The sequence below is a fragment of the Podospora pseudocomata genome, chromosome 7 (genome assembly GCF_035222375.1).
Source record: "Podospora pseudocomata strain CBS 415.72m chromosome 7, whole genome shotgun sequence".
Lineage (NCBI taxonomy): Eukaryota > Fungi > Ascomycota > Sordariomycetes > Sordariales > Podosporaceae > Podospora > Podospora pseudocomata.
The window spans coordinates 1,317,104-1,340,939 of NC_085891.1; the positions used below are offsets into that span (position 1 = coordinate 1,317,104).

At 54.2% G+C, this 23,836-nt stretch overlaps 7 protein-coding genes across 7 annotated transcripts; 3 read left to right on the plus strand and 4 right to left on the minus strand.

Moving 5' to 3' along the window:
- Positions 1-298: 298 nt before the first annotated feature.
- On the plus strand, positions 299-3,326 carry MSE1 (Glutamate--tRNA ligase mitochondrial; the record flags this gene model as incomplete). Its single annotated transcript, XM_062893404.1, has 7 exons — positions 299-916; positions 975-1,047; positions 1,104-1,141; positions 1,195-1,581; positions 1,636-1,929; positions 2,042-2,988; positions 3,071-3,326. The coding sequence occupies exons 1-7, from the start codon at positions 590-592 to the stop codon at positions 3,324-3,326; spliced, it is 2,322 nt and encodes a 773-aa protein (XP_062739202.1). The 5' UTR covers positions 299-589.
- A 443-nt stretch (positions 3,327-3,769) lies between these two features.
- Positions 3,770-5,127, minus strand: RRI1 (COP9 signalosome catalytic subunit rri1; the record flags this gene model as incomplete). The annotated part of the gene is made up of 2 exons (XM_062893405.1): positions 4,920-5,127; positions 3,770-4,854 (listed from the first exon to the last, which is right to left on the minus strand). Exons 1-2 carry the CDS (start codon positions 4,921-4,923, stop codon positions 3,770-3,772), a joined length of 1,089 nt encoding a protein of 362 aa, XP_062739203.1. The 5' UTR covers positions 4,924-5,127.
- A 416-nt stretch (positions 5,128-5,543) lies between these two features.
- On the minus strand, positions 5,544-14,783 carry FMP27 (Protein SABRE; the record flags this gene model as incomplete). Its single annotated transcript, XM_062893406.1, has 1 exon — positions 5,544-14,783. The coding sequence occupies one exon, from the start codon at positions 14,781-14,783 to the stop codon at positions 5,544-5,546; it is 9,240 nt and encodes a 3,079-aa protein (XP_062739204.1).
- A 1,028-nt stretch (positions 14,784-15,811) lies between these two features.
- QC762_705540 (uncharacterized protein) lies at positions 15,812-17,641 on the minus strand. The gene is made up of 3 exons (XM_062893407.1): positions 16,900-17,641; positions 16,602-16,832; positions 15,812-16,545 (listed from the first exon to the last, which is right to left on the minus strand). The coding sequence occupies exons 1-3, from the start codon at positions 17,069-17,071 to the stop codon at positions 16,148-16,150; spliced, it is 801 nt and encodes a 266-aa protein (XP_062739205.1). The 5' UTR covers positions 17,072-17,641; the 3' UTR covers positions 15,812-16,147.
- TIF3 (Eukaryotic translation initiation factor 4B) lies at positions 17,384-19,811 on the plus strand (the record flags this gene model as incomplete). Its single annotated transcript, XM_062893408.1, is given in 8 exon segments — positions 17,384-17,641; positions 17,771-17,824; positions 17,962-18,006; positions 18,133-18,213; positions 18,278-18,562; positions 18,622-19,086; positions 19,099-19,374; positions 19,387-19,811. The coding sequence occupies 8 exon segments, from the start codon at positions 17,638-17,640 to the stop codon at positions 19,809-19,811; spliced, it is 1,635 nt and encodes a 544-aa protein (XP_062739206.1). The 5' UTR covers positions 17,384-17,637.
- Positions 19,812-20,765: 954 nt separating this feature from the next.
- Positions 20,766-23,825, minus strand: QC762_705560 (uncharacterized protein). The gene is made up of 2 exons (XM_062893409.1): positions 22,144-23,825; positions 20,766-22,086 (listed from the first exon to the last, which is right to left on the minus strand). Exons 1-2 carry the CDS (start codon positions 22,595-22,597, stop codon positions 21,017-21,019), a joined length of 1,524 nt encoding a protein of 507 aa, XP_062739207.1. The 5' UTR covers positions 22,598-23,825; the 3' UTR covers positions 20,766-21,016.
- Positions 22,965-23,216, plus strand: QC762_705570 (uncharacterized protein; the record flags this gene model as incomplete). Its single annotated transcript, XM_062893410.1, has 1 exon — positions 22,965-23,216. One exon carries the CDS (start codon positions 22,965-22,967, stop codon positions 23,214-23,216), a length of 252 nt encoding a protein of 83 aa, XP_062739208.1.
- Positions 23,826-23,836: the final 11 nt, after the last annotated feature.

The following is a 23,836-nucleotide window of genomic DNA, read 5'->3' on the forward strand; positions in this document are numbered from 1 at the left end:
GTTACATCCAGAGACATGGCAGCCAGTTCAACCTGGAGAACTCAGGATGAACACAATGACCATTGCGGGAACTTCTGGACCCGATAGCCGGTAGGTGATGTGCAGGTGATATCTGATATTTCACTAGACATCCCATGTCTGTGTCTGGCCTGCATCTATCATGTTATGAATCACAGGGCAACACTTCAGATTGCATTTCTCTGCCTAAGCATCGTCTACCGCGACGAATCTCATGTAAATCCGCCCTATCTCTGCATGCCAATAAAATCAATCTTGAGAATAGAGAGAGCTATAGACAGATATCTTTCCATGTCTCATGGTCATGAATGACAAGAATTGTGAAATCCCATGTTGAAATCTTATCGTACAGCAACCCCACCTGAAATTCTTATCGGGCAGTGGGGGCTTGGGGTCCAATGCCAAGGGTTCTGTTGCAGGGGCCGCAACGCCACATGTCACCTCCACACTTGGAATCTGCTCTCTTGGCGTTGTGGCTAGAGCATCTTGGCTCCATAGCAGCATCAACCACTGTTGCCTCACTTACACATGCAATTCTTTCCAAAACTGGGCAACTCTGGAATTAAACACGATGAGAGGAAACAGCCTCTTGGGGCAGCAGCTGTGGTCAGCATATGGCCGGTGGAAAGCCCTCACCTCACTGAGTCGATCACAACAAGCATCACACATATTTCAGCGAAGATTATGTTTTTCATGCTCTTCGAAGCTCTCTCACAACCCAGACCGGCAAGCTCGTGAGAACAGGGTCCAGCTCCCCGACACACCATGTCGTACCCGATTTGCGCCTTCACCAACGGGATATCTTCACCTAGGTTCATTAAGAACTGCCTTGTTCAACTACCTCCTTGCCAGAGCTACTGGTGGTCAGTTTGTGTTGCGCATTGAAGACACAGACCAGGTGATTCTCTCTCCGGCTCATTCACTCTCCATCAAGTAAACTCACACAGTCAATCTAGAGCCGTCTTGTACCAGATGCAGAGTCCAAGCTGTATGAAGACCTGAAATGGGCTGGTCTTTCATGGGATGAAGGTACCTCACCATCTGCTCGAGTCAGCATAGCCAAGCTCATTAACACCACTTGACAGGCCCCGATGTAAACGGGCCATTTGGTCCGTACAGACAAGTAAGGCTTCCCCTAGTAACTGTTAAAGAGGCATCGGGCACTGACTGACTCAGTCTGAAAGGTTGCCCCTTTACCATCAACATGCCGCCGAGCTCCTGGCTGAAGGTAAAGCCTACCGGTGCTTCTGCACACCCGAAGCCCTGGAAGAACACAAGAGGATCGCAAATGCAGCCGGACAGCCGACTTTGTACCCTGGGACATGCAGTCACATCTCACCTGCCGAGTCAGAGGAGAGGGCACACAAAGGCGAGAAGTTTGCCATCAGATTCAGAAGCGCAAAGACCCCTACGGCTGTGAGAGACATCGTCTACAACCACTTCAGGAAAAAGGAGTTTGAAGATGACTACATCATCATCAAGAGAGATGGATTTCCGACTTATCACTTCGCCAATGTGGTGGACGATAAACACATGGAGATCACGCATGTGATCAGGGGCGCTGTAAGTAAACAAACAAACCCCTTTCGGATCGACAGGGCTAACACAAGCAACCAGGAATGGCTCATTTCTACACCCAAACACGTCGAACTCTACAATGCTTTTGGCTGGGCTCCCCCACAGTTCGGTCATCTGGGTTTGTTGGTTGATGAGAACCGCCAAAAACTCAGCAAACGCCACAGTGGTGTCAGTATGACCTGGTATCAAGAGCACGGAATCCTACCCCAGACTCTACTGAATTTTGTGGCCCTGTTGGGCTGGCGCGGACGGGACGCCGCCGCCACCGGGGGTGCCAAAAAGAAGTCCGGCCCCAACGGAGACGTCATGAGTCTGGACGAGATGGTTGACATTGTAAGCCCCGGACTTCACCCATAGCTTACCCTCTTCACTTACCCTACCCATCCTGTTCGCACACCGTTCCGTCATCACCAACCAAAGCTGACTATTTAAACCCCCGACGCAGTTCAACCTCAAATTCTCGAAAGGCGACATCATCGTCTCCCTCTCCAAGCTCTCCTTCCTCCAAACCCAGCACCTAAAACTCCTCCCCCAAACCTTACCGTCCAACCCGTCCCTGCTCGCCGACCTGCAAACTCGGCACATCACCCCCTTTATGGACTTTTTATCCTCGGTCGAGTCCCTCCGCTCCCGGTCCCCCTCCCCCGAGTTTCCTTCTTCCCTCGGCCTCCATCTCCTCGGCGACCGGATCCCCAATCCAAGAATCTTTTCGGCCCCGTACGTGGCTGACCTGGTGCAGATAATCCTCAAGTCTCAAGCCCACCTAGCAAAGTCTACCACTAACCCTCCCACCACCCCAGAGGGGAATCTCGTCCCTTGTGAGCACAATCACCCCCGTACACCCCCGGCGTTTTTCCCCCTGCGGTATCTATACTGGACTTTATCCCCTTCTGCCCTGCGATCGTCTCTTGAAACCTCCTGCATTGACATTTCTACTGTCACGGTCAACTCGCAACCTTGTTCGTTGAGTCAGGCTGTTGATTGGTTGATTGGTGAGTTGAAGGGTATTCCTGAGGAGGAGTGGACAAAGGAGTATATTTCCCTGTTTTTAGCCCAGAGAAAAGAGGCGATTGGGTTTAAGGAGGGGGAGAAGGTGACTAGGAACACGTGGAAGATATGTCGGTGGGCGGTTTTGGCTGGGGAGGAGGGGTTGACGGTGCCGCTTAGTATGGAGGTTTTGGGCAAGGAGGAGACGGTGAGGAGATTGGAGGCTGCGGGGGAGGTGGCGAGGGAGGGGGATGGTGGTGATGGGGGTGATGCTTTTGCTGCTGGGGTTGTGGGGGAGGGGGCGTTGGGGGCGGCCGGTGCTGGTACTGGCAAGGGAGGGGAGGTGGAGGCGGGGTCGTGGACGGATGTGCTGCCTGATATTGAAATGGGGGATGTCATCTTGGAGTAGGATCTTGTCTTCTTGTTGTTGTTGTTGTTGTTGTTGTTGTTGTTGTTGTTGTTGTTGTTGTTGGAGTTTTGTATGTAGGATAGAGAAAAAGAAAAACGACTGTGTGAGAAGAAAAAGAGATGGGAAAAGTCAAAAGGGGCGTGGGGAATTGGTGGGATCGGCCTGGTCCCGGCGCTGTAAAGCTTCGGTTTGTCATCGCCGGCAGTATTCAGTCAGCTGTATAAAAAAAAAAAAAAGCACACCCGTTTCGGGGTTTCAGTCTTGCAAAAGGCGATACTCCAAGCCTGAAACGGGAGTGCTTTTTCTCCAGCTGACTGAATGCTGTCGGCGGTGAAAGGCTTTACAGTACTGGGGCTCTCCTTAGACGGCTGATGTTGATACTGTTGTTCAATTTTGTGGGAATATATGTCTGTTGGTTTTTGTCTTTCTTTGGAGAGAAAAGGGGCGATGATGGTATGGCCTCGGTTTTGGCAATTGCATAAACTTCACAGTTCTACTCTTTGTTTCTCTCTACTCGGTTGTAATTATCAAAACAAGTTTCATCTCCTCATCTCTGGCACGAACCATACCCGTAGAGCTCTGTTAGCTATGATGTACCTTACCCAACCACAATTATGGCATTGTCTTCTTCATCTGTAATAATAAAACTGTATTTCATCTCCCCATCTTAATATGGTCCCTGTGTAACCCGTAACCCACCCATCTTGCCAGCTCCCCAAACACCAAATATCTAATGCCATACATTAATCATTCTCATAAATTTCAATATCTCTTCCCCTACTCATGCTTACACCCACAACCCCCCATCTTCGCCCTCTCCCTTAACCCCCCAAAAATACTCTCCTTCACCTCCGCCGCCATCAGCCCGGCCCTCTCCTTAACGGCAACCTGCCCAACATCCCGAATAATCTTGTCTAGATCCTGCCCCCGTGCCTTCGACGAGCTTCCCCCACCACCACCACCACCACCACCACCACCACCACCCAACGGAACCCCCGTCCCCGCCAACCTCCCACCACCCTGCCTCCCCCCAGAACCCCCAACAACCTCCCTCACCTTCCCCCCCAAATCCCTCATCTGACTACTCGCAAAATCCCTATTCGTCAACAACGGATTCCCCGCCAGCGTCCCAACCCAATACTTATTCCACAGCGCATCCAACAGCTTATTATCCAACGTGCTCTTGAAATGCTCCACCTCCAAAGCATAATATTTACTCGCATGCGCTCCAAAATCCTCCATCTTCCCCAATGGCACACTCTTATCCCCTCCTCCCCCCGACCCTCCCGACCCAGACCCTCCAGTATAATTCTCCGGAAAAGTCCTAAAAGCCCCAATATCCACCTTCCCCCCCGCCACCGTCCGGTCAGGATCAACCACAATCGCTACCATCGGTCCCTGCAGCTGCTGCAGCTTCTGCGTCTCAACGTCAATCCCGCTCAGCCAGCACCCGTACCCCGGGTGCGAGTGATACCACCCAACCACATTCTCCTGCCTGCTCTCCTCCCTGCACCCGCTCAGATACTGAACCAGATACTCGTCCGCCTCCCCCTGCGCATTCACTCTCGTCTCTGTCCCTTCGACCGGCAGGCGGAACGCGTCCGTGACGACAAAGGTCGACCGGTCGATGAAGCCTTGCATCATGCCCATCACCTCGAGCGAGCCGCCCGAGCGGGCGTGCATGACCATCTTGAGCAGCGCGACGGGGGAGATGCGGACGGATTTGAAGTACTGGGGGTCTTGGACCCAGGGTTTGGACGCGTGGTCGCCTATGTGGGAGGGGGGTTGGTTCGAGGTGAAGTGCGTGTACGAGTAGAGGGCGTCGAGGTGGTTGGAGGTGAGCTTGTCGGTGAGTGGGAGTTCTGTTGTCATAGGTAGGCAATGGTTAGTATCGATGAGGGATGGAGAGAGAGGCAGGGAGAGGTACCCATGATGGCGGATCCCCTTTTGCCGATCGGCTAACTGGGCGTGACTGATAGTGTCGCTTCTTCGCTGAAATTTGGAAAACGACCTCTTCTGAAATGACTGTTGAAATCACCGTTGATGGAAAACTGGTGTTTGTCAAGGTGGGAGTTGTAAGCTGGAGCTGGCCGAGCTGCAGCCTACTGCTGTGGTTGACAATGGAGGGGTCGCACTGATAAGATAAGGAAGCTTCCCCCCTGCCTGCCGTCAAAGTGCTCCTTCCTCTGCTCCTTCCCCTTGGCAACCCCACAAACCTTATAAGGTTACTTTAGCAAGGCAGTCGCAATGGGTATCTGACAATTATTTAATATGTGTTATTCCATTGTATATACCGCTTTATTATGTGCTCCTCTTAATTCTTCCCCACCGACTTATGCCCTTGAACTCCAAGAATGCTTCTCTTCCTCTCTCTCGGCAGCTCCCCCTAGTCCGTGTCTCAACTAAAAAAAATATGAATTTTACATAAAAGACTTCATCACCATCCCATCTTACAATGCCACCTCAACCCAAGACACCGCCACAGAACGAGAGTAAGAAAAAAAAACCATCAAAACAACGGGTTACACCAAGGCTCCCAACCACACCCCCTTTACTGCCTCCTCGAACTCCTATGACTCAAAGTCTTCATCAACCCTCCTCCCCCTTCCCCATCCTCCCCCCCCTCCTCCAGCACCATCTCCCCCCCTTGATCCCTCACAGCAACAACACTCTGCTCCCTTTGCCCCCCACCACCCCCCTCCTTCAACTTATGCCTAATCGCACTCAACTTATCCCTAAACCCCATATGCCCCCCCGTCCTCTTCCTTTCCGGACTCCCACCACCCCCGCCGCTATTCATCACCTCCTCCATCCCCATCCCACCAACCCCCGCATTATAATTACTAAAAGCCACCGTATTATTCCCCATCCCCATCCCCAACCCCCCACTGCTCCCCGGCCTCTTGGTCTGCTGATGTTGCTGCTGCTGCCCATTACTGCCCCCACCACCGCCAAAAGGCTTCGACCACCCGCTACTAGCAGGCCTCAGCAAACTCCCAAACCCAGTCTTCCCCCCCTCCTGAGCAGAAGAAGATGACCCGGAACTGATCGTCGACTGCGTAGGCTGCGTCATCAAAAAGGTAGGTATAGCACCGGTAGCCTGCGTGTTAGCAACCACATGCCCAGCAGCTGAGGCTTGCTGCTGCTGCGGCACCGTCGCCGACCGCTGCGAAGAAGCAATGCTCGAACTCCGGCTGGCAGAAGACTTTGGCACAGGAATACTGCTCGCCGCCGTCGCCGCCCGCCTGATCGACTGCGGTGGCGACCGGGAAAAGTCCACCGGCGAGGCTCCAACGCCGTATATACTAGAAGAGTCGTCCCCGCTGTTCTCTCTCGACTCACCGCCCGCTATCGAGCTGCCGACTGGAGTGGCGAGCAACACCGAGCTGGTCGCCACCTCCCTCAATTTGGACTGCTGAGCAATGTTAGGCCGATGTTTCGAGAACTTGTTGCCAATGATGGCACCCGTGTGGCTGATCAGGGCTTTGATCACCCGGCTCTTGAGCGCGAGAGCCAAGTCGAGGTTGGACCAGGTCTTGTTGCGGTACTCAATCGTTGGCATCCGGAAGACGAAGTCATGAACGTCTTCAAAGTTGCGCTCGCCCTTGCCCTTGTAGGAGACGCAGAGGACGACAGAGGGCATCTTGATGTAGGCGAAAGTCATGTAGTTGGAGGCGCGGTCGATCATCTTGGTGAGATCGTCTGATCGGGCCTTGGCCTTTTCTTCATCCGTAGCAGTTGACCGGTGGCGGAGGCCGAAGCGGGAGCCCTTGCGAGAATCGCCCGAGATGGAAATATTGGAGGAGAAGCCTGTGCCGGTCCGGCTAACACCCGGCCTGGGGGTGCTGCCGCGAAGGGAGTCATACGACCGTTTCTTATTCACAGCCTTGAAGCCGGTCCCCGAGCGGAAGAGTCGGAAGGATGTCCCCTCGCCAGAGTGGATGCTCAAAGCCTTATGCTTGGGGGGATCCTCATCAGGATCCGAAGTCAACGTCGGACGAAGTCTCAGCTCAAGCGAACCAGCCCGGGTCTCGAACTGTGGAACCTCCGGCTCCTGCTCCCCGGGAACAGTAAGGTGATCCGTAATCTGATTCGCAAGAGACTCGCTGATGGACATGTTATCTCCCTCATCCTCCTCCTCCCCAGGAATCGACTGCTTGATCATGAAAGGCGACGTGTTCTTCCCCTCAGCCGGGGCATCCCCGTCAATCCCCGGGAAGATATACTCAAACAGCTTCTTGCCCACCTCTCGTTCAAGCTGAACCTTGAGCGGAAACAGATTGACCTCAAAGTGATCCATGATGGGAATACCGGCGATAGCCTCCAGCATATTCCAGTACACCCTTATCATCGGCTTCGTCTCAATGTCCACCACCCCAGCACTCGGCTCAAAGTAGGGCGCAATCATGGCCGGATAGATGGCATCAGGCAGCAGATTCAACCCCAGTATCCTCCCCACCTGAATCAAATTGATATGCGACCCATCCGAGTTGTCCGTCCGGTCATACTCGACGTCCTTCAGCTGCAGCTCAACAAGCGGCTCATTGTTGTCCCTGATCAACTGCCACACAATCTCCTTGGCCGTGATGCTCCACTTCAACAGCGCGCTGCTGGTCGAGTGATCAAACTTCCTCTGGCTCGTCGTGATGGCCTTCATCATAAAGAACAGCTCATCCTCGCACGCGGCCAGATCCCGCTCCAACACCAACCTATCCTGCCACCCCTTCTCGTCCATCTGCCTCGAGTGCGTCTGGAAGTGCGTCTTGATGTCCTCTAGCTGCCTCACCCTCTCCTGCAGCTTAATCACCATCTCCGGCGCCCCCCTCAAATCGCTAAAGTCCGATGCCAGCATGATCTTCTCCAGCCTCTCATTCCTCGTCTTCTCCAACGGCTCGCTGTACATCAACAAGTCCAACACAATGACATAGATGGCATAATACTGCGACGAGTTGCACAGCGCGTGCGCCTGAGGGAACTCAACCCAAAGGTTGTCCGTCCTGCTCTCCTGCGCGCTGCCGGCCTGGCTCAGATTGTCCACCGCCGCCGCCTCGCTCGTGTTGACCTCGTCATTGTACTTCAGCCTCAGGGTGTTGTACTTATCATACCTCAGCATGGCTGAAGTCTTTTGCACCACCCTCTTGAACCCGAACGGGTCCGCCTGGAAGTCAAACATGACCTCCATCGGCACCCACGGCGGCCACGAGCTCCCCGCCGGCGTCCCGTACGTGTTGCCCGAGTACATTGACACCAGCTGCGTGCTGAACCACTTTTGATGCGTCACAAAGAACTGCGTGCTGTCCATGTTGACCAGGAACCTCCTCTGCACCAGACCGCTGACGTTATCCGAGATCCGGCTCTTTTCGAGGACGTCCACCACCTTGAGCTCCATCCCCTTGGCCGTGGTGAGCACGACATGCTTCTTGTTCTTGTCGCTCTGCAGCTGAATCTGCGGGGCAATCAACCGGACATGGTAAGCATTCTGCGTCGTAAACTCATCCGCAATGCCACCCGACAAGTCCGCCATGGCCGGATGCTGCGCGTCGATATTCCCCGTCGACCCCGAGAACTTTTTCCCGTCCCCTAGAATCTTTCGGATCCTATCCTCAATATCCTTTTGAATATCCCGGTCTTTACCGTTCGCATCCGGTGACTTGCCCGTCCCCGTCGGCGTAGCCGCAGTCTTGGATTTAGTCTGCTCATCCACCAAGTCCAGGATAAACTTGACCGCCGGCCGGGAGAGGTAGTAAACAAAACCCCTCCGCTGACCCACCTGGTGCATGTACCTCAGAATGATGTTCCTCAACGTGTTGTTCCACTTGAGCTGAACATTATGCACCACGAACCGGTTCTTAAAGTCACTCGCAAACTCGCCCGTGACCTCAGACTCATCCGAATCATCACCGCGCAAGTAGTCGGGACGGTTGAGGTCCCCCTCCGTAGCAGTCGACTCCTCATCCTCATCATTGCACGAAGCAGCCCGGGGCGTCATCTCCCTCAACATCCCCTCGAGGAAAACCTTCCTCCCATGCAAGACAGCAGTATGCCGACTCAAGATCTCATACTCCGCTCCCAGATCAGCAGTGGTGGTATCCCCCCTGACCATTCTCAGCTCAATCTCCCCAAGCGTGCGCCGGTGAATTTCCGCCTGTTGATCAATCTGCTCCAGCCTTCTCCGAATAAGCTGACTCTGCACCCTCCTAGGGTCATCATCATGGCTCATGATGCAGAAATGCGTCGGCTCCTTCCCAAAATGCGTCGTCCTGTCCGGATCACCATCAATCAGCCCGCCAATGTCAGTCTGCCGGAAATACGTCACCCTCGGCGCAAACGCAAGCGGCAAGATCTTGGTGTCTGGGTTCAGCTCCGTAGGCAGGATCCAGTCCAGCTCGACAAAGTCGTCCATGTCAATCCACCGCGAATCATTATCCGGAATCGTGAACCTCGACACGTCCGCCACATCAGGTTCCTGATCCCCGATATAGCTCGACAGCGAAGCCTTGGTCACCGCATCCGCCGTGGTGCCGCGAATGCTAGCCGACACAGCCCTCACATCGGCAGACACAAGATCCAGCTGGCCAGCATGTATCCTCATGCCGCTCGTCCTAGACTGGGTGTTCCGCCCGCGATCGGGAGTGGTGAACTCCTCCCTTCTCATGTGCAAATCCAGCATCCAGCTGTCAAACCGGACCTTGATACCCGTCGCAGAAACAGAATTCTCCGCGTAGTCCTCCACATCCTTGTGCTTATAGATGTGACTGAGGAACAGCGGCGCCAGCAAAACATTGTACTTGATCGTAGCCAGATGCCTCCCAAACTTCTTGCTGTTCTTTTCTCTTCCAGGCCAGAGAGCACCCTGTCGAATAGGCAGAGAAAGCGGCCCAGAGAAAAGCGACCACCAGGCGAAGAAGTGGGTGAAGAATCTCGGGGTGAGATGCACCGTATTGTAGCTGCGAGACGGTTCCGTGACAGACCCAGTCCACTCCCGATCAACTGGCGCCCGAACAGCAACAGACAAGTGAATATGCTGACTGCGGAACCCGCGAAAGGCATCATACGGCACGCCATTCTCCGCCTTGGCGAGGTGGGGCGCCTTGAGAATGACATCGTAATGAGGCTTGAACTCGAAGCTCCTCTCACCATTGACAATAGCCTTTTCAAACACCAGTCCGGCCATCACTTGCACCTTGCCGGACAGTTTCATGACCACTTTTTTGAAAGCCGCGCCGGATTTGTAGCTGCTGTCACTGGTAAAGCTCTCATCCTCGCCATGCTGCCTCCTCGTTTCACGGACGTGATGGCTGTAATCAGGCACGGCAAGGACATACTCCCCGCTGTCCACCGTCATGAACCGCTTCGGGTCATCATCAGCGTGAATATTCCACCTGACATCCTTCCTCCAGCACATGATGAAGCCCGCGCCGTTCCCAGTGACCTGGTAAGGATCCCTACTGCCCTTCAGCGCCAGGTGGACATCGCCGCCCTCCCTCCACGCCACCCGAACTCTGGAGTGGAAATTCAGCCGAATCTTGTCCCAGAACCCGACTTTTTCAGATGGATCAAGCTGCGGCTTCGTCATTGACTCTATCGCCATCATCATGTCCTGAATCGCAGGCTGATACGACGGCCCCCAGGTGATCCTCGTCGGATTGCTGGTATGGATATCAATCACCATGTCAGAGAAAGTCTTGACAGGCCCGATGGTCCTGCGGACGTCCACCGCAAAGCTTCCCTGGTTGGATGCCATTGGATCTAGATTCCGGCCTGGCACAATCTGGACTTTGATCTTTCTCATCGACTCTGGTCCTCTGTACTCTTCGGCAATGACAAAGTCCGTCGTCATGGACAGAGCCTGCATTCTCGCGGATTGGGATGACTTGGTCGAGGGAACATGGATAAACGGCAGTGGATAGTCTCTCAGAGATATCCTCGCCTCGCCCATCTCGATCCTGACGCTCATCGGGACAAGCAACGCATATTTCATATCACTTGGCATGCCCTTCCCGACCTTGTGCAAGAAATCAGGCAGGTCTTTCATCGGGAAAGACGGCTTGTCGAGCATGATGTGCAGATCGCTAAGCAGCGCCGACATCAACGCTGGCCGCTGCGGGACCTCGAGAATCTTTTCGCTGTCGTTCCAGTCCTCCGGCACCTCGTTGTGGCCCCAGAACGCAGCGTGCAAGTCCTTGGTGGCATTCTTGGACAGCTCATACTGCTGATCAATCCGCTGCTTCCAGCTTCTGGCGTTATGAATATTGAGCCTCTCTCTCGCTTCATTGATCGAGATCCTGGCATCCCCACTGATCCCCAAACACCCCCCCTCAGGGTCATATCTCGGCGCCCGTCCCCTAAACCTCCCCTCCCCCCCACCAGACCGTCCCTGATCAGCCCCAATACTCCTACTCCTCGGCCCCCCATCCCCTGACATCCTCGTCTTCCCCCTCGACGCCGCCGACCTCGTCCTCAACTTGGCGCTCTCCTTCTTCGACTCCTCCTCATGGATCTTCTTCACCTTGACCCTAAACGCCTCCTCCCTCGCCTGCCTCTGCATCATCTCCACCTTCCCGGCCCGATAAATCACCCCCAACTTCCACTCAAACGCCCCATCCTCCAGCTCAAAAAGCAACGTCTTGGTACGGAGCGAGACTTTGGGCACATTCCTCGGCCCCTCCGGTCCCTTATCCAGAATATACTCATTCGTCCCCGTCTTGAACCGATGATGCAGCTGCTGCACCGACTTGATCGAGTTGACAAAATTGTCCGTAATCTTGTACACCACCAAATCATGCGGCACCGCCACCCTGATCGTCTCCGAGACCACATCAAACATCCTCTCATCCTGCACCTGCCCACCCGTAAACTTTTTCCTCGACTCCCGGTAGTCTAACCTCACGTTCTTGACGCTGATGATCCTTGCCCAGACCCTCCTCATCCTCGGCGCTTCCGCATAGAGTCTTATCAACCTCGCATGCAAAAACGGTGGCGACCAGCGATGTCTCCCCGCCTCTAAGTTACATATCTGGAACATCACCTGGGGATCAGAAGGTAAATCCGCCTTGATCTGGATCAGCGTCGCCTTGAAATCAACCGCCACCAACTCTTGAACAAAAGACCTCGCGACCTCCCCATCAAGCGACAGCTCCGGAATAGTCCCCCCCGCAGAAGGCGGCGACAAGTGTCCCACCACCAGCCTCTTCGCACCCATCTTGGGCGTACTCGGCACCATCACCACCGGTGTCGCCGGGCTTGCCCCCCCAGCAGCATTCGTCCTCACAAACGCCTTCCTCAGCACCGCAACCGCCACAGCAACAGCATAATGCCTGTAAAGCGAGTACTGCAGCAACACCGTCCTAATCTGTGAGTGAACATGAAACACCGGCCCCTGGTTGTCACTCAGCGTCGAAAACGCCAGCTCCAACTTGGGAATATTCAAAAACGGCTCCACTTCCCACTTGTCCTCCGCCTCAATCATGTAGGCTTCAAACCCCCTCACATGAAGCGATATCCTCCTCCCATCCCCATCATGATGATACTTTTTCCTCGGAGACATCGGAATCGTCTTCAAAAGATCAGTCTCGGGCGACATCATCCCCCGACTGCTCGCCCGTCGTCTAGACGGCCTCCTCTGAAGATTGTCAAGCCTCTGGGCGCGGTATTCGGTCGTCCACGTATCCAGCTGAATCGCCAGACCCCTCGTCTCGTCAGAGATGTCCTTGTCCACACCCGCCACCTCGACACTGAAGTCTGAGCAGGACAGCTGAAAGTGCAACAGCCACGCCGGCATCGCCCGCAGGAAATTAGAGTGCCTCGCCGTCTTTGACGAAGCCCTCTTGTCCGGCTCGACGTCCAGTCGCAACTGTCGTACAATCTGCCTCAGACCGTCCCCAATCTCATCTTTGACCATCTTCAGCGAGAAAGTCTGCAGATTGCCCGTCGCCACCACCTGGACGTTAGGCGAGGCGCTAAGCTGAATTTTGAGATCAAACGAGTCCGTCTCGAGGAGATCGATCTTTTCGTTTCCGGCCGAGGTCTGGTAGTAAAGATGGTGAGTTTGTAGCCGCATAGTAGCCGCAAGGCTGTAGTGAAGCTGGTCGACCGTAGAATGGAACGACTCCATGTCCAGTGAAATGGACGAGATGGATGATATAATCAGATCAAAATCATCTGGATCAGCGCCTTTGTGCACCGGCGGGAGCGCTATTCTCACTACTGGCTCGTGCATGGAGAATTTGATGTTGGCCTTGGGGAGGAGGCGTGAGATGAGCATGTGCCGTGTCTGCGGTTCGGATTTGGGAGCTTTTGGCTTTCGTCGTAGCATAGCTATAAGAAGAGGGAGGTGTCGAGGATCGAGGTCGACGGATGGTGAGGTGACGACCGAGTTGGCGAATAAAATGTTGGCATTGCGCTGCTCAGCGGTGCCCTCGTGGGTGAGTTCGACTGTTTTAGAGGGGAGGGTCGTCCGAACGGTGGTGGTGGCCATGGGGATGTACATGATCCTCTCGGGCTTGCCATGTCCATCGTCGAGGCCGATGGATACTGACAACGCGGCAGCCAATGCTTCGTGGGCAGTATCTTTTGAGGGAAAATACATCCTATGTGCTGAGGACTTGGGGTCAAGCCGGTGAAGGTCGATGCCCACCTCCTTCATGGATGCGTTTAGAAGCACAGGATTTCCTCCAGGACGAACGTGGTCAATCTTTTTAGTCAGACCAACATAGCTGACAGCAAACTGAACCTCCTTGATGCCCCTAAGGATCGAGCTGACAAGCTCCTTCGAGTCGGAAACGGTCTGCATCAGCTCGTGGTTCGTTGTGCTCCCCGGTACATCGATCTCCTGCATCACCTGATCGACAATCACGCCCATAGGATCGGATTGCGCGAACTCCTGATTGCATTGGCTCTTGATCTGCTTGGACAGTTTCGCGCTGTGGCTGACATCGTCATATGGGATATGTAGACGGCCGAGCTTTAGCGAAATGGCGGCGTCGCGGAGACCGTCGAGGGCTTCGTATAAATAGCCGTGGATGTTCAGGGTGGCGCTGTCCAAAACCTCCAACGATTCTCCCCCATTGGCCGTGAAAAGAACACTCCTCAGCGTCACAATCCACTCCGCTTGCTGTTTCTGACGGCTCCTCTCTGCCTTCCCTTGCAAGAAGAAGCGCGCCCGGTCGACCATCTTCGACCTCGTGTCAACCGCCACGGTAAAACTGCCCACTTGCACGTTGCCCACGTCGACAATGTTGACCGAGGAATTGGTCGCAACCACATCCACCATCCGAAGCCAGTTCACCTTGCGGTGCAACAGCTTCAGCTTCTCTTTTATCTTGGTCAGGCGCTTCCAAGTCTTACTCCTCCCAGCCGACATGGTCTCGCGCCTCGTGATTTTCGGCACCTTCATCGATTCAGCAGTCGGAGGAGTGGAAGCCGCGCCATTGAGCTTCGTCTTTTCGTTATCGCCATCGCTATCCGAGTCCGAATCCTCGCTGCCTGCTGCCAGCCCCGCAGCCTTGTTCCCTTCCAACTCCTTGATATCGACGATAACGGCGAGTTCGCTGACGACTATGCTGAGCCAGGTGGGCTGGGAAAAGGTCGGTCGGTGGACGTTGAGGCCGAGGCCTCTGATGTCGATTCGTATGCCATCGCGCGGGGTGTAGGACAGTCGTCTGAAGGAGAAATAGCCTATGCGCTGGATCGAGAGGCCGGTGATGATTCGTATTACGGCAAATAAAACAAAGGTTGAGAGATAGAGAAGGACTATGATTCCAAACAAAAAGGTCGGGTTAAGGAGGGCCATCTCGAGATGGTATGTACAACGGGGAGGGACTGGTGGCAGGTGGTTACGTCCATCAGTCGCATACAGTTTCGTGGTATCTTGGGACGTGTAAGTTTCCAAATCCACGGGATCCCGGTCACAGGTTTGAGGGGACAGCCTATCTACATTCACTCGCGCGACCTGGGGAGCAGTGCCATGGTGTGTGGGATCGTTTCTCGTTTCGTCGAGGTAGGTAAGTCGGGGATCGGAGAACAGCTGTGCAGCAGTTGAGGTGCAGTGCCTGGCAGATAGCGGGACGGGAGGTTTCTTGTCAAGAGGTACACGGGATACTACCGATGCTACGCCGTGTGGTTAGGTACTTGTCATCATGGATGTTGGGTTCAGACTATTTACCAACGCAGTGGCGCAATTAAGGGTGCGGCAGGTAGAAAGTAGTAAAAAAAAAAAAAAAAGACAACTAGCACTGGTATCAAAAGTAACAAAAAGGAAGTGCTCCGTGTGGAAAAAAGGGAGGGAAATTGATAAAGAGTCGAGGTCCCAATTCCATTCCCCAAATTCCACAGGCTCCAGAAGTGGGATGGAGTCGCTGGCCTGGGGCGAAATGAATGATCGCTTTGATATCCAATGCCACCCTGGTCACTTCCCTGGCCAGGTCACAACCCGCCAAAGTCCAGTCTTGGCAGGGAGCTTCTGGATGCTTTCCTGCCGGCCCCCACCGCCCATGTCCACTGCCAGTCGAGCCAGTCTCACACAAGATCTCCAGGCCAAGCTCATTTAGCGCAAGGATCAAGGTGTGAGTGAGTGAGTGAGTGAGAGAAAACGCGGGGTGATGAATTGAATCTTTTTTGTTGAAGCTCTTGTCGAGGAAGCTTTGTGTGCTGCTGAGGAACCAATTGCAATCTAGACATTCCATGAGCTGCGATAGGGTCCCTGCAGCTTCGAGAAACCTTACAACCGTTTCTGCCGTGAAGCAAACCATTTGCGGCTGCAGATGGTGGCCCGTTCATTTGATAGGTGAAGCTGCAACAAACGGTGCTTCAAACAAATCAGACAACTGAGTCGTGAGGTTACAGTTGGCCGTCTTTATCCGAACACAGAGTAGTCTCGCTGCCATCTGATAATCTGATTATAGCTGGCAAAATATATAGATATTATATACACGTATTTACATTTCGTTCACCGCCGCACGGCTCTCCTCTCCAGCCAGTCTGTGACGCACAGGTTCAACCCATCCAAGATTCAAGCGCCAGTCGTTCAATTGCTTGGATAGGTGTCATCATGAGCTTTCCATACGATCCGGGCTTTCGTTGCCTCGGAGGTTTCGCGCTCTCGGCCAGCTTTTGCACCAGAAGAAACGGGGATGGGGTTCTATCGATCGCTTAAGATTACCATCTCCACCAAGACTGACTCTGACCCTTTTTGTCCGCCTGAATCGGTGTATTATCCGTAGCCTCCTTGACTTCCTGTACCAAAGGAACCTGTTCAGTTGGCGGTGGTGTATTCCCCATCTTCTTGCTGTCGGCTTCCCGAAGCTCTCTGATGCGGTCGTCGATGAGGGCAATGTCAGCCTCTACTCGGAGAAGTTTCTCCTCCAACAGATTCACATAATCTTGATCTGAAAGTGCTGTAATGGGACTCCAACTCGAGTGCCAGAACCGCTTGTTCTTTGAAGGATCCTTTTCCGCTTCTTTTTGCTTGGCCTCCCTTCTATTGGCAAAGGCTTGCCCTCCAGCTCCCAGCAGGGAACATACGATGGCTCCAGGAATAATATTTCGCGGCCCTCCTGTTGGAATGGTCAAAATAGAGTTTGTTGTTGAGACCGCTTGGACTTGGACTTACGAATAGATCCTCCGACAACACCAGAGACTGCACCAGCAAAAGTACTTCCTTTGAGCTTGTCTCCGGGAGTAATCTTGTCCTCTCCTCCCAGAGCATTAAAGGCCACCAACCGAGCAGCCCAGTAGCTTGAACCTAGGGCGAACCATTGACCACCAGCAATCAACGAGAAAAATACCGGTGGTGCACCACGAAGGATACCAGCTGCTCCTCCCATAAACAAGCCACAGGCACCTGATTACAACATCAGCAATTGTTCTGCTAGTTGCACTAAAAGGGGCTCAACGAGAAAGGCTCATACCAGCCGAGCCGCCCACTTTGAGGGAAGGGACTACAATATCCATCACCTCTTGCGGGAGGAGTTGTCTTTGCTCTTTTGACGGCATCTGGTCCCTCGGTGGCATTTGTTCTGGTGAGGATGAACTGGGGTTTGTTTTCGATTCGTCGACCTCTGAAAGAGCGATGCGCTTCATTTTTGACTCTCGGGGTCTGCGCTCAGACGGCTAACCAAATAAACTTTTCTTCAGTGGGTTGGTATTCACTTGTGTGGTGTACTCAAACCACAGTGTGCAGTAGTTCAAGTCGATCATTCAGCACAAGTTTATGTAAAGTATGGATAGATACTAGCTATCTAATAGCTGTGAAAGCTTCCCCACTGCAGATGTGCCAAAGCTTCCCCTGGGTGTGGGTCTAACCTTATGTGGTCTAGCCTATAATAGAAGCGGCCGATTCACTTGGCCTCTCAGCGGTTCTCAGCTGGTGGTGGGAGAAAAAAAAAAAGAAGGCCCACCAACCCTGTCGCTGCAATTTTTCGCTTCCCGCCGCCCGCAACAACCACGCACCGAGTTGACCCAAGGTTGCGAAACTTCCACTCCGCCTCCCACCAACCCGCCTGCTTCAGCTTTCGGGTCCGGACTCATCCATCACTCGACCCTTTTCGATACCTACCTACTTCTTGACGGATCCCCTCACGGTTCCCGTCATCAACTCCATCCTACGCGCTTCGTCTCGCAAGCGCGTGGCCAACTAAACCGCAATCATGGGTAAGCAACCATCTACCGCCTCCATTTCGCTACCTACCTCGACTGCCCCGCCCTCTGATTTATACCCCTCGCGACAAACACACGTTGCTACTCATGACCTCACTTGCTAACATGTCCTCTCCTCTCCAGCTCCCAAGAAAGAGAAAGCCCAGAAGCTGTCTCTGGGTGAATTCCTCGGCGAGAGTACGACCTCCCCTCCCCCTCTATGCCAAGACCCCACCGCCATTAAATTATCTTTAGGATGATGTTAGTGGTGGTGGTGGTGGTGATGGTGGTGGCAGCCTTGCTTCGCCCGACTGCATACTGACTGAGCAACACAGCTGGTGGTGTTTCCTCGTGGGCTGATGAAGTCGAGGACACATATGGTAAGTCATCCTGAACTGATTGAAATTTCTTTTGCGCATTTGACTGACCGTCTGTAAGGTTCCGGTATGCACCTCACCGTCATCATCCGAATCACCTCTGGAAAAGAAAATACTGACCAAACCTAGGCACCCAGTCCTTCCCTTCGACCGACCGTCGCACTGGCCCCAGCTCGTATGGCAATAACACTAGCTACGGCAATGACCGGGGTATGTTGCACTGCTGTGGTGTTGACGTTCACAAAGAAGAATCCTAATATTCTGTATCATAAAGGTTACCACTCGCTCCGCGACAACCTCCCCCAGGAGCTCCCCACCAAGCCTCCTTATACCGCTCATCTCGGCAACTTGTCGTACGATGCCACTGTCGAGAGTGTGACCGACTTCTTCCACGACTGCAACTGCGTCAACGTCCGCATTATCGAGGACCGCGAGCAGAACCGTCCCAAGGGCTTCGCCTATGCCGAGTTTGCTGATCTTGAGGGTCTCAAGACTGCTTTGACCCGCGACGGCCAGTCCTTCGAGGGTCGTAATATTCGTATCAAGGTTGCTGATCCTCGTAAGTTTATATCACATATACATGCCAAGTACCAACCAGCAAGGCTAACAGTCCTGTAGCCCGTGGTGGATTCGGCGACCGCACCGAGAGCTTCCGCGAGCTTGACTGGGGTGCCAAGAGAGGTCCCCTCGCTGACACTGGCGGCCGTAGCAACCGCGATTTCGGCGACCGTAGACCTCCCCGTGAGTTCAACGACGAGAGGCCGGTTAGAGAGGCCAGAGAGATCAACTGGGAGAGACGGGGCCCTCTCCCCCCTGCTGAGCGCCCAGAGTCTCGCGAGGGTGCTCGTGCCCGCAACACCACCGACTTCAGCGCCGCTAGAAGGGCTTCCCCCGCCGCTTGGGGTCCCGGAGAAGGACGCCAAGGTGGAGATGGCTCTCGCCCTCCTCGCCGTGAGTTTGCCGAGCGCCCTGAGCGTCCCGAGCGTGTTCCTACCGCCGCTGAGAAGGAGATCAACTGGCGCAACAACATGCGTCCCGTCGAGCCAAAGTCTCGTGAGGGTAGCGAGGCTCCTGGTTCTCCCGCTGCCGCCCCCGCTGCCGCCCCCGCTGCGCAGCCAGCTGGTAGACCCAGACTGAATCTCACCAAGCGCACCGTTTCCGAGGCCCCCGATGTGATCTCGCCTGCCCCTACTTCCAAGTCGAACCCATTCGGTGCGGCCCGCCCCATCGACACTGCTGCCCGCGAGCGTGAGGTCGAGGAGAAACGCATCCGGGACAAGCAGGAGGCTGAGGAGAGGGCCAAGGCTGAGAAGGAGGCCAAGGAGGCCGCTGCCGCCGAGGCTGCTGAGAAGGCCAAGGCTGAAGAGGCTGCTGCTGCGGAAGCTGCTGCGGAAGCTGCTGCGGAAGCTGCTGAGAAGGCCAAGGCTGATGCCGAGGCCGCCACTGCTGCTGGTACCAAGCCAGAAGTCCAGGAGGGTGAGGGTGAGCAGAAGCTTCCCGTCAGAACTCGCGAGCCTCGTGAGCCTGCTCCCAAGTCCCGCGCCGCCGAGAGTGGCAGCTGGAGAAGAGCCGGTGATGCCCCAGCCCGTGGCCCCCCCAGCGGTCCCCGTCGCAGTGGCGGTGCCCCCCGCGCACCCCGCCAGGATGGTGGACGCCCTCCTCGGTCCAACGGAACCACCGATGCTCGCGGTCCATTGTCTCCCACCACCGAGAAGGCTCCCGCCAGCCCTGCTGTCGATGATGACGGCTGGACCACTGTTACCCAGCCGGTTAAGGGTCGCCGCGGCGGCAACCGGCCCCTTGCTTGATTGTATTATACCACACCACGACGCCCCCTCGCTTCTTTTCGATTCCCAGCACTGGCGCTTGCCCGTTTCCAACTGCATGTTTCGTCATTGCTTTGGATAGACGGGCATGGCGCTGACATCCGACCTCGTTCTCTCTTCCAGATGAGTGTCAGCCGCTGAAAGCTCTTTCCATCGACCACCATGCCGCTTTCTTCTTGGGGATGACGGATAAACCGCTTTTTCCCTGTCTGCCCTTCCTGGATGGACCGGCGCATTTGGGCGATCCCGACCGCGTTATGCCAAAAAAAGTAATGGGTTGTTCCTGCGTTTTTATTTCGATTTTTAGCCACGACGTTTTATGCACGGGAATGACACGCAACTTCTCGATTCTAGATTCGGGGCCCTCGCCTACTCGGGTGATGGGCTTTCAATGAAGGGTGTGTGGGGTTTCTGCTCGGTCGTCACAGCAGATTGTTTTTATTCTGCTTTTCCAATCGAGGAGCACAAAATGGCGTCTTGGCTTTTTGGGAAGGAAACGGGATCCTTTTCTACTAGATATGGGTGGGAGGGAACCACGCAAGGGAAGGGGTCTACCGGATTTTTCTACCTGTTATTTATGAAGAGAGCTTTCCGTTGGTCATCTCTTTGTTGTTGTTTTGGTCTTTTGGGGAAATAACACACATTTCCTTGTTTCATGTCATGTCTGCCTGCATTTGACCCGAAGCTGTTGTGTTGTCTTGTTCGTCAGGTTTTACTGTTTTCCATGTCTGAGGTGCTTGTGGGCGTCTGTCATGTTTTCGAACGTGATGGGTCTAGAGATGGGATGGGTATAATCTGTGAGGATGATGTTGAGTGGATGGGTTTCATGGCGGATGGTGGAGGTGGGAGGATGTGTTTTCCCCAAATGTTGTTCTCCCGTCTAGACCCGAGGGAGAGAAAGAGAAGTGTGGAGATGGTGAAGATGAAAATTCTCAATGGGACTGATGTTTCGATTACATGGCGTAATGATTGTGTTGTTAATTGACCCCTATTCCTCCAGTGATTACTCACTAGCCATCGTCCAGATTGGTACCAAATTATGTAGCTCAAACAGACAAATAACCCAGCCCAAAGCTTTCCCCAACCCAAATCGAAAAGCCTTTCCCAACTCGAACAGAATTCTTTCCCAACCAAACAGAAACCTTTTCCCAACCCAACCGAGACCTTTCCCTTCGACTTGACCACCCTTATGCAACCCATAAACTACCAAAAACCTCGCGTACCGCCCCCGCGATCCTCCTCACCATGTCTCTTATTTCTTTGGCAGTGACATCATACGCCGGCATGACCATGATGACGTCCCCCCTTCCTTGATCATCGGCGCAGCCCTGGGAGGCATAAACCAGGACCTGCCAGTTCTTTAGTGCGGTTTTGTGCACCCTGCTCGCAATATCGAGTTCTCGCTCAAACGGCTGTTTTGTTGTCTTGTCGGCGATGAACTCTATCCCTACGAACAACCCCCTGCCCCTTATATCCCCCACGTTTGGGTGCTGGCTTAGCTGTTTCTGCAGTAGGTGGAGGAGCAACCCCCCCTGGGCGGCGACGTTGGAGAGGAGGTTGCGGGATTGGATTGTGCCTTGGACGGCGAGGCAGGCGGAGGCGACGACGGGGTGGGATTGGTTTGTGTGCCCGTGAGTAAATACTTTATTGTGGGAGGTCAGGAAGTTGGACAGGGGGGTAGAGATCAAAAGCGCCGAGGCGGGCAGGTAAGAGGCGGAGAAGGATTTTGCTATTGTCATCATGTCGGGGGAGATGTCGGGTTCAGGGAAGGATTGATACGCGTGGAGATGGTGGGAAGGGGAGGTGGCTGTCCGGCCCATTCCGCACATCACCTCGTCGTAGATCAGGAGGATGCCGTGGGTGTGGCAGAAAGATTTTATACCGGAGAGGTAACCAGGTAAAGGGGGGACACAGCCGAGGGCAGCGCCGACGATAGGTTCGAGGATTAGGGCTGCGATTGTCGAGGGGGAGAGGGTGGTGATTAGGGACTCAAGGGAGGTGAGGAGGGAGGAGAGGTATTCTTCCCGGGGGAGGGGGCTGCGGTAGGGGTTGCAGGGGGGAAGGTGGTGGAAGTTTGTCCGGTTGAGGACTGAGGTGAAGGGTTGTCGCCGGGTGGTGTGTCCTGAGGCGGATAACGACCCTATTGTCGTTCCGTGGTAGGAGTGAGAGCGGGAGATGATGTTTACCCTCTCCGGTTGACCGTTCCAGGCGTGGTATTCGAGGGCAAATTTTAAGGCGGCTTCGACTGCTTCTGAGCCTGTTGTTTACAGAATTAGTATGGGTGGGAAAAGACAAAAAAGAGGGGGAAACTGACCGGAGGACATGAGATACATCTTTCCCATTTTACCGTCGGTGCTTTCACAGAGGAACTTTTCAAGTTGGAGCACGGGGTCGACGCGGAAGTGGGCGTAGGAGGCGTATTGGACCGTACTGATCTGGGTGGTGATGGCTTTGATGACGGATTTGTTGGATTTGCCGTGGCCGAGGCAGGCCACGCCGGCGCCGCCGCAGGCATCGAGAATCTTGGGGCCAGAGACGGGGTAGTAATAGTGGCCTTTGGCTTTTTTGAGGAGGGGGAGGAGAGTGGGAGTCTGGGTATTGGTGGCATTGTCGTTGTTCTTTTCAGTGGGAAAGGGGTGTGAGAGTTCGGAGGATGAGTCTGACAGGAGAATGTCGGCTTCAGTTTTACCAAGGGGAGCCTTGGAAGCTGAAGATGGGAGAAGGTGGGAGCGTCTCGAAGAAGACGAAGTGGAGAGTAGTTGACCCATTTTTCTTGTTTTATTTCAGTAGATGTGTATGTTTCGAAGTGATGCTGTCTAACTTGAGAGATCTCTCGGTGGTTCAAGCCGGCAGTCTTATATGTTGATATCTTTCCTGTCTCTATGTCATACCACTAACATCTCCAACTCCCCTAACTAATCTCCCGTCACAGCTCACAATATCATCAAGTCCGCTTCCGACAAACGAACCTCCATGACGGGTATCACCCACCACTATTCCCCTCGAGTCTGATCCTGTAACCATATCCACCCGAGCTCCTTTCCCGCAACCTCTGCAGCTCGCCTTCTCCTGGTTTTCTCTCACCCAAAGCCATAACAGGACCCGGCCTCCCGTCCGCCAATAATTTTCCACTTCATGACAGCACCCGTCACGAGTTCCCTGCATATGTCACTCCCCCCCTACGGTTTACCCCGGGGCAGGAGGAGACAGGCGGGAAACCCCTCCGATGCAGGTCGCATATGTCAATGTCATGCCTTCTCTGGCTGCCAACACAACCCAGTCTCTGCATGTGTAACAAGTTCCCGGTCATGCCACGGCTCTCGCTGCCCAACATCGTCTTGTCAGCGCCGTAGCACCTCAAAAACACGAGTCGGGCTAGGTATGTAAGGGTGGCAATGATGCGAGCCTACATGCAGCCGGTGAAGGTGGTACAGCTAGGACCGGCGCAATCTCAGTTCTTGCCGGCCAAGGAGAGTCCTGCCGTTGTTGGCACGACATATCGGCAGATTTTCATAGACCAGGGACGCTCCATGCCGAATGCCGGGGTCTAATCCCTCTTGGTTTACCGAAGCACCAAAACATCCTGACTTTGTGGCTGCCCTCCCCGAACATCGCTTCTTTGACAGAAACATGAACAAGACACCCGGGCGGGTAGTCACATACCCGGTCTCTTATTTTGCTCAGCAGTTGGCCATGTGGCCAGCTATGATATGGTCCCGAATAACTAAACGGCAAACGGGTTGTTCGGGAAGCAACCCGGCAGCATGCGTCATTCTTTTCGGAACGAGAGGGGGTGTGTGCTAGGGTGCCAGACTGTTGGGTCGCCTATACTTTATGCTTTCGCGTGCCGGATCGAAATGCGGAGGGGGAAATGTGAGAAGTGACGGAGGCAAGGTACAACGTCTGCCGTTTATCGGATGAGAGAATGTTGTGCATGAGAAGTGGAGGGGGCATGTGATGTTTGTTTTGGAGCATTTTAGCTTGTACTCTAGAACCCAATCCGGGAC

Coding starts and splice junctions, on each gene's coding strand:
- QC762_705560 (XM_062893409.1), bottom strand. CDS start 22,597: ATGGGTCAACTACTCTCCACTTCGTCTTCTTCGAGACGCTCCCACCTT. Junction 22,087..22,143: donor GATGTATCTCATGTCCTCCG/GTCAGTTTCCCC, acceptor TGTAAACAACAG/GCTCAGAAGCAGTCGAAGCC.
- QC762_705540 (XM_062893407.1), bottom strand. CDS start 17,071: ATGAAGCGCATCGCTCTTTCAGAGGTCGACGAATCGAAAACAAACCCC. Junction 16,833..16,899: donor CAAAGTGGGCGGCTCGGCTG/GTATGAGCCTTT, acceptor TGTTGTAATCAG/GTGCCTGTGGCTTGTTTATG. Junction 16,546..16,601: donor TGTTGTCGGAGGATCTATTC/GTAAGTCCAAGT, acceptor CCATTCCAACAG/GAGGGCCGCGAAATATTATT.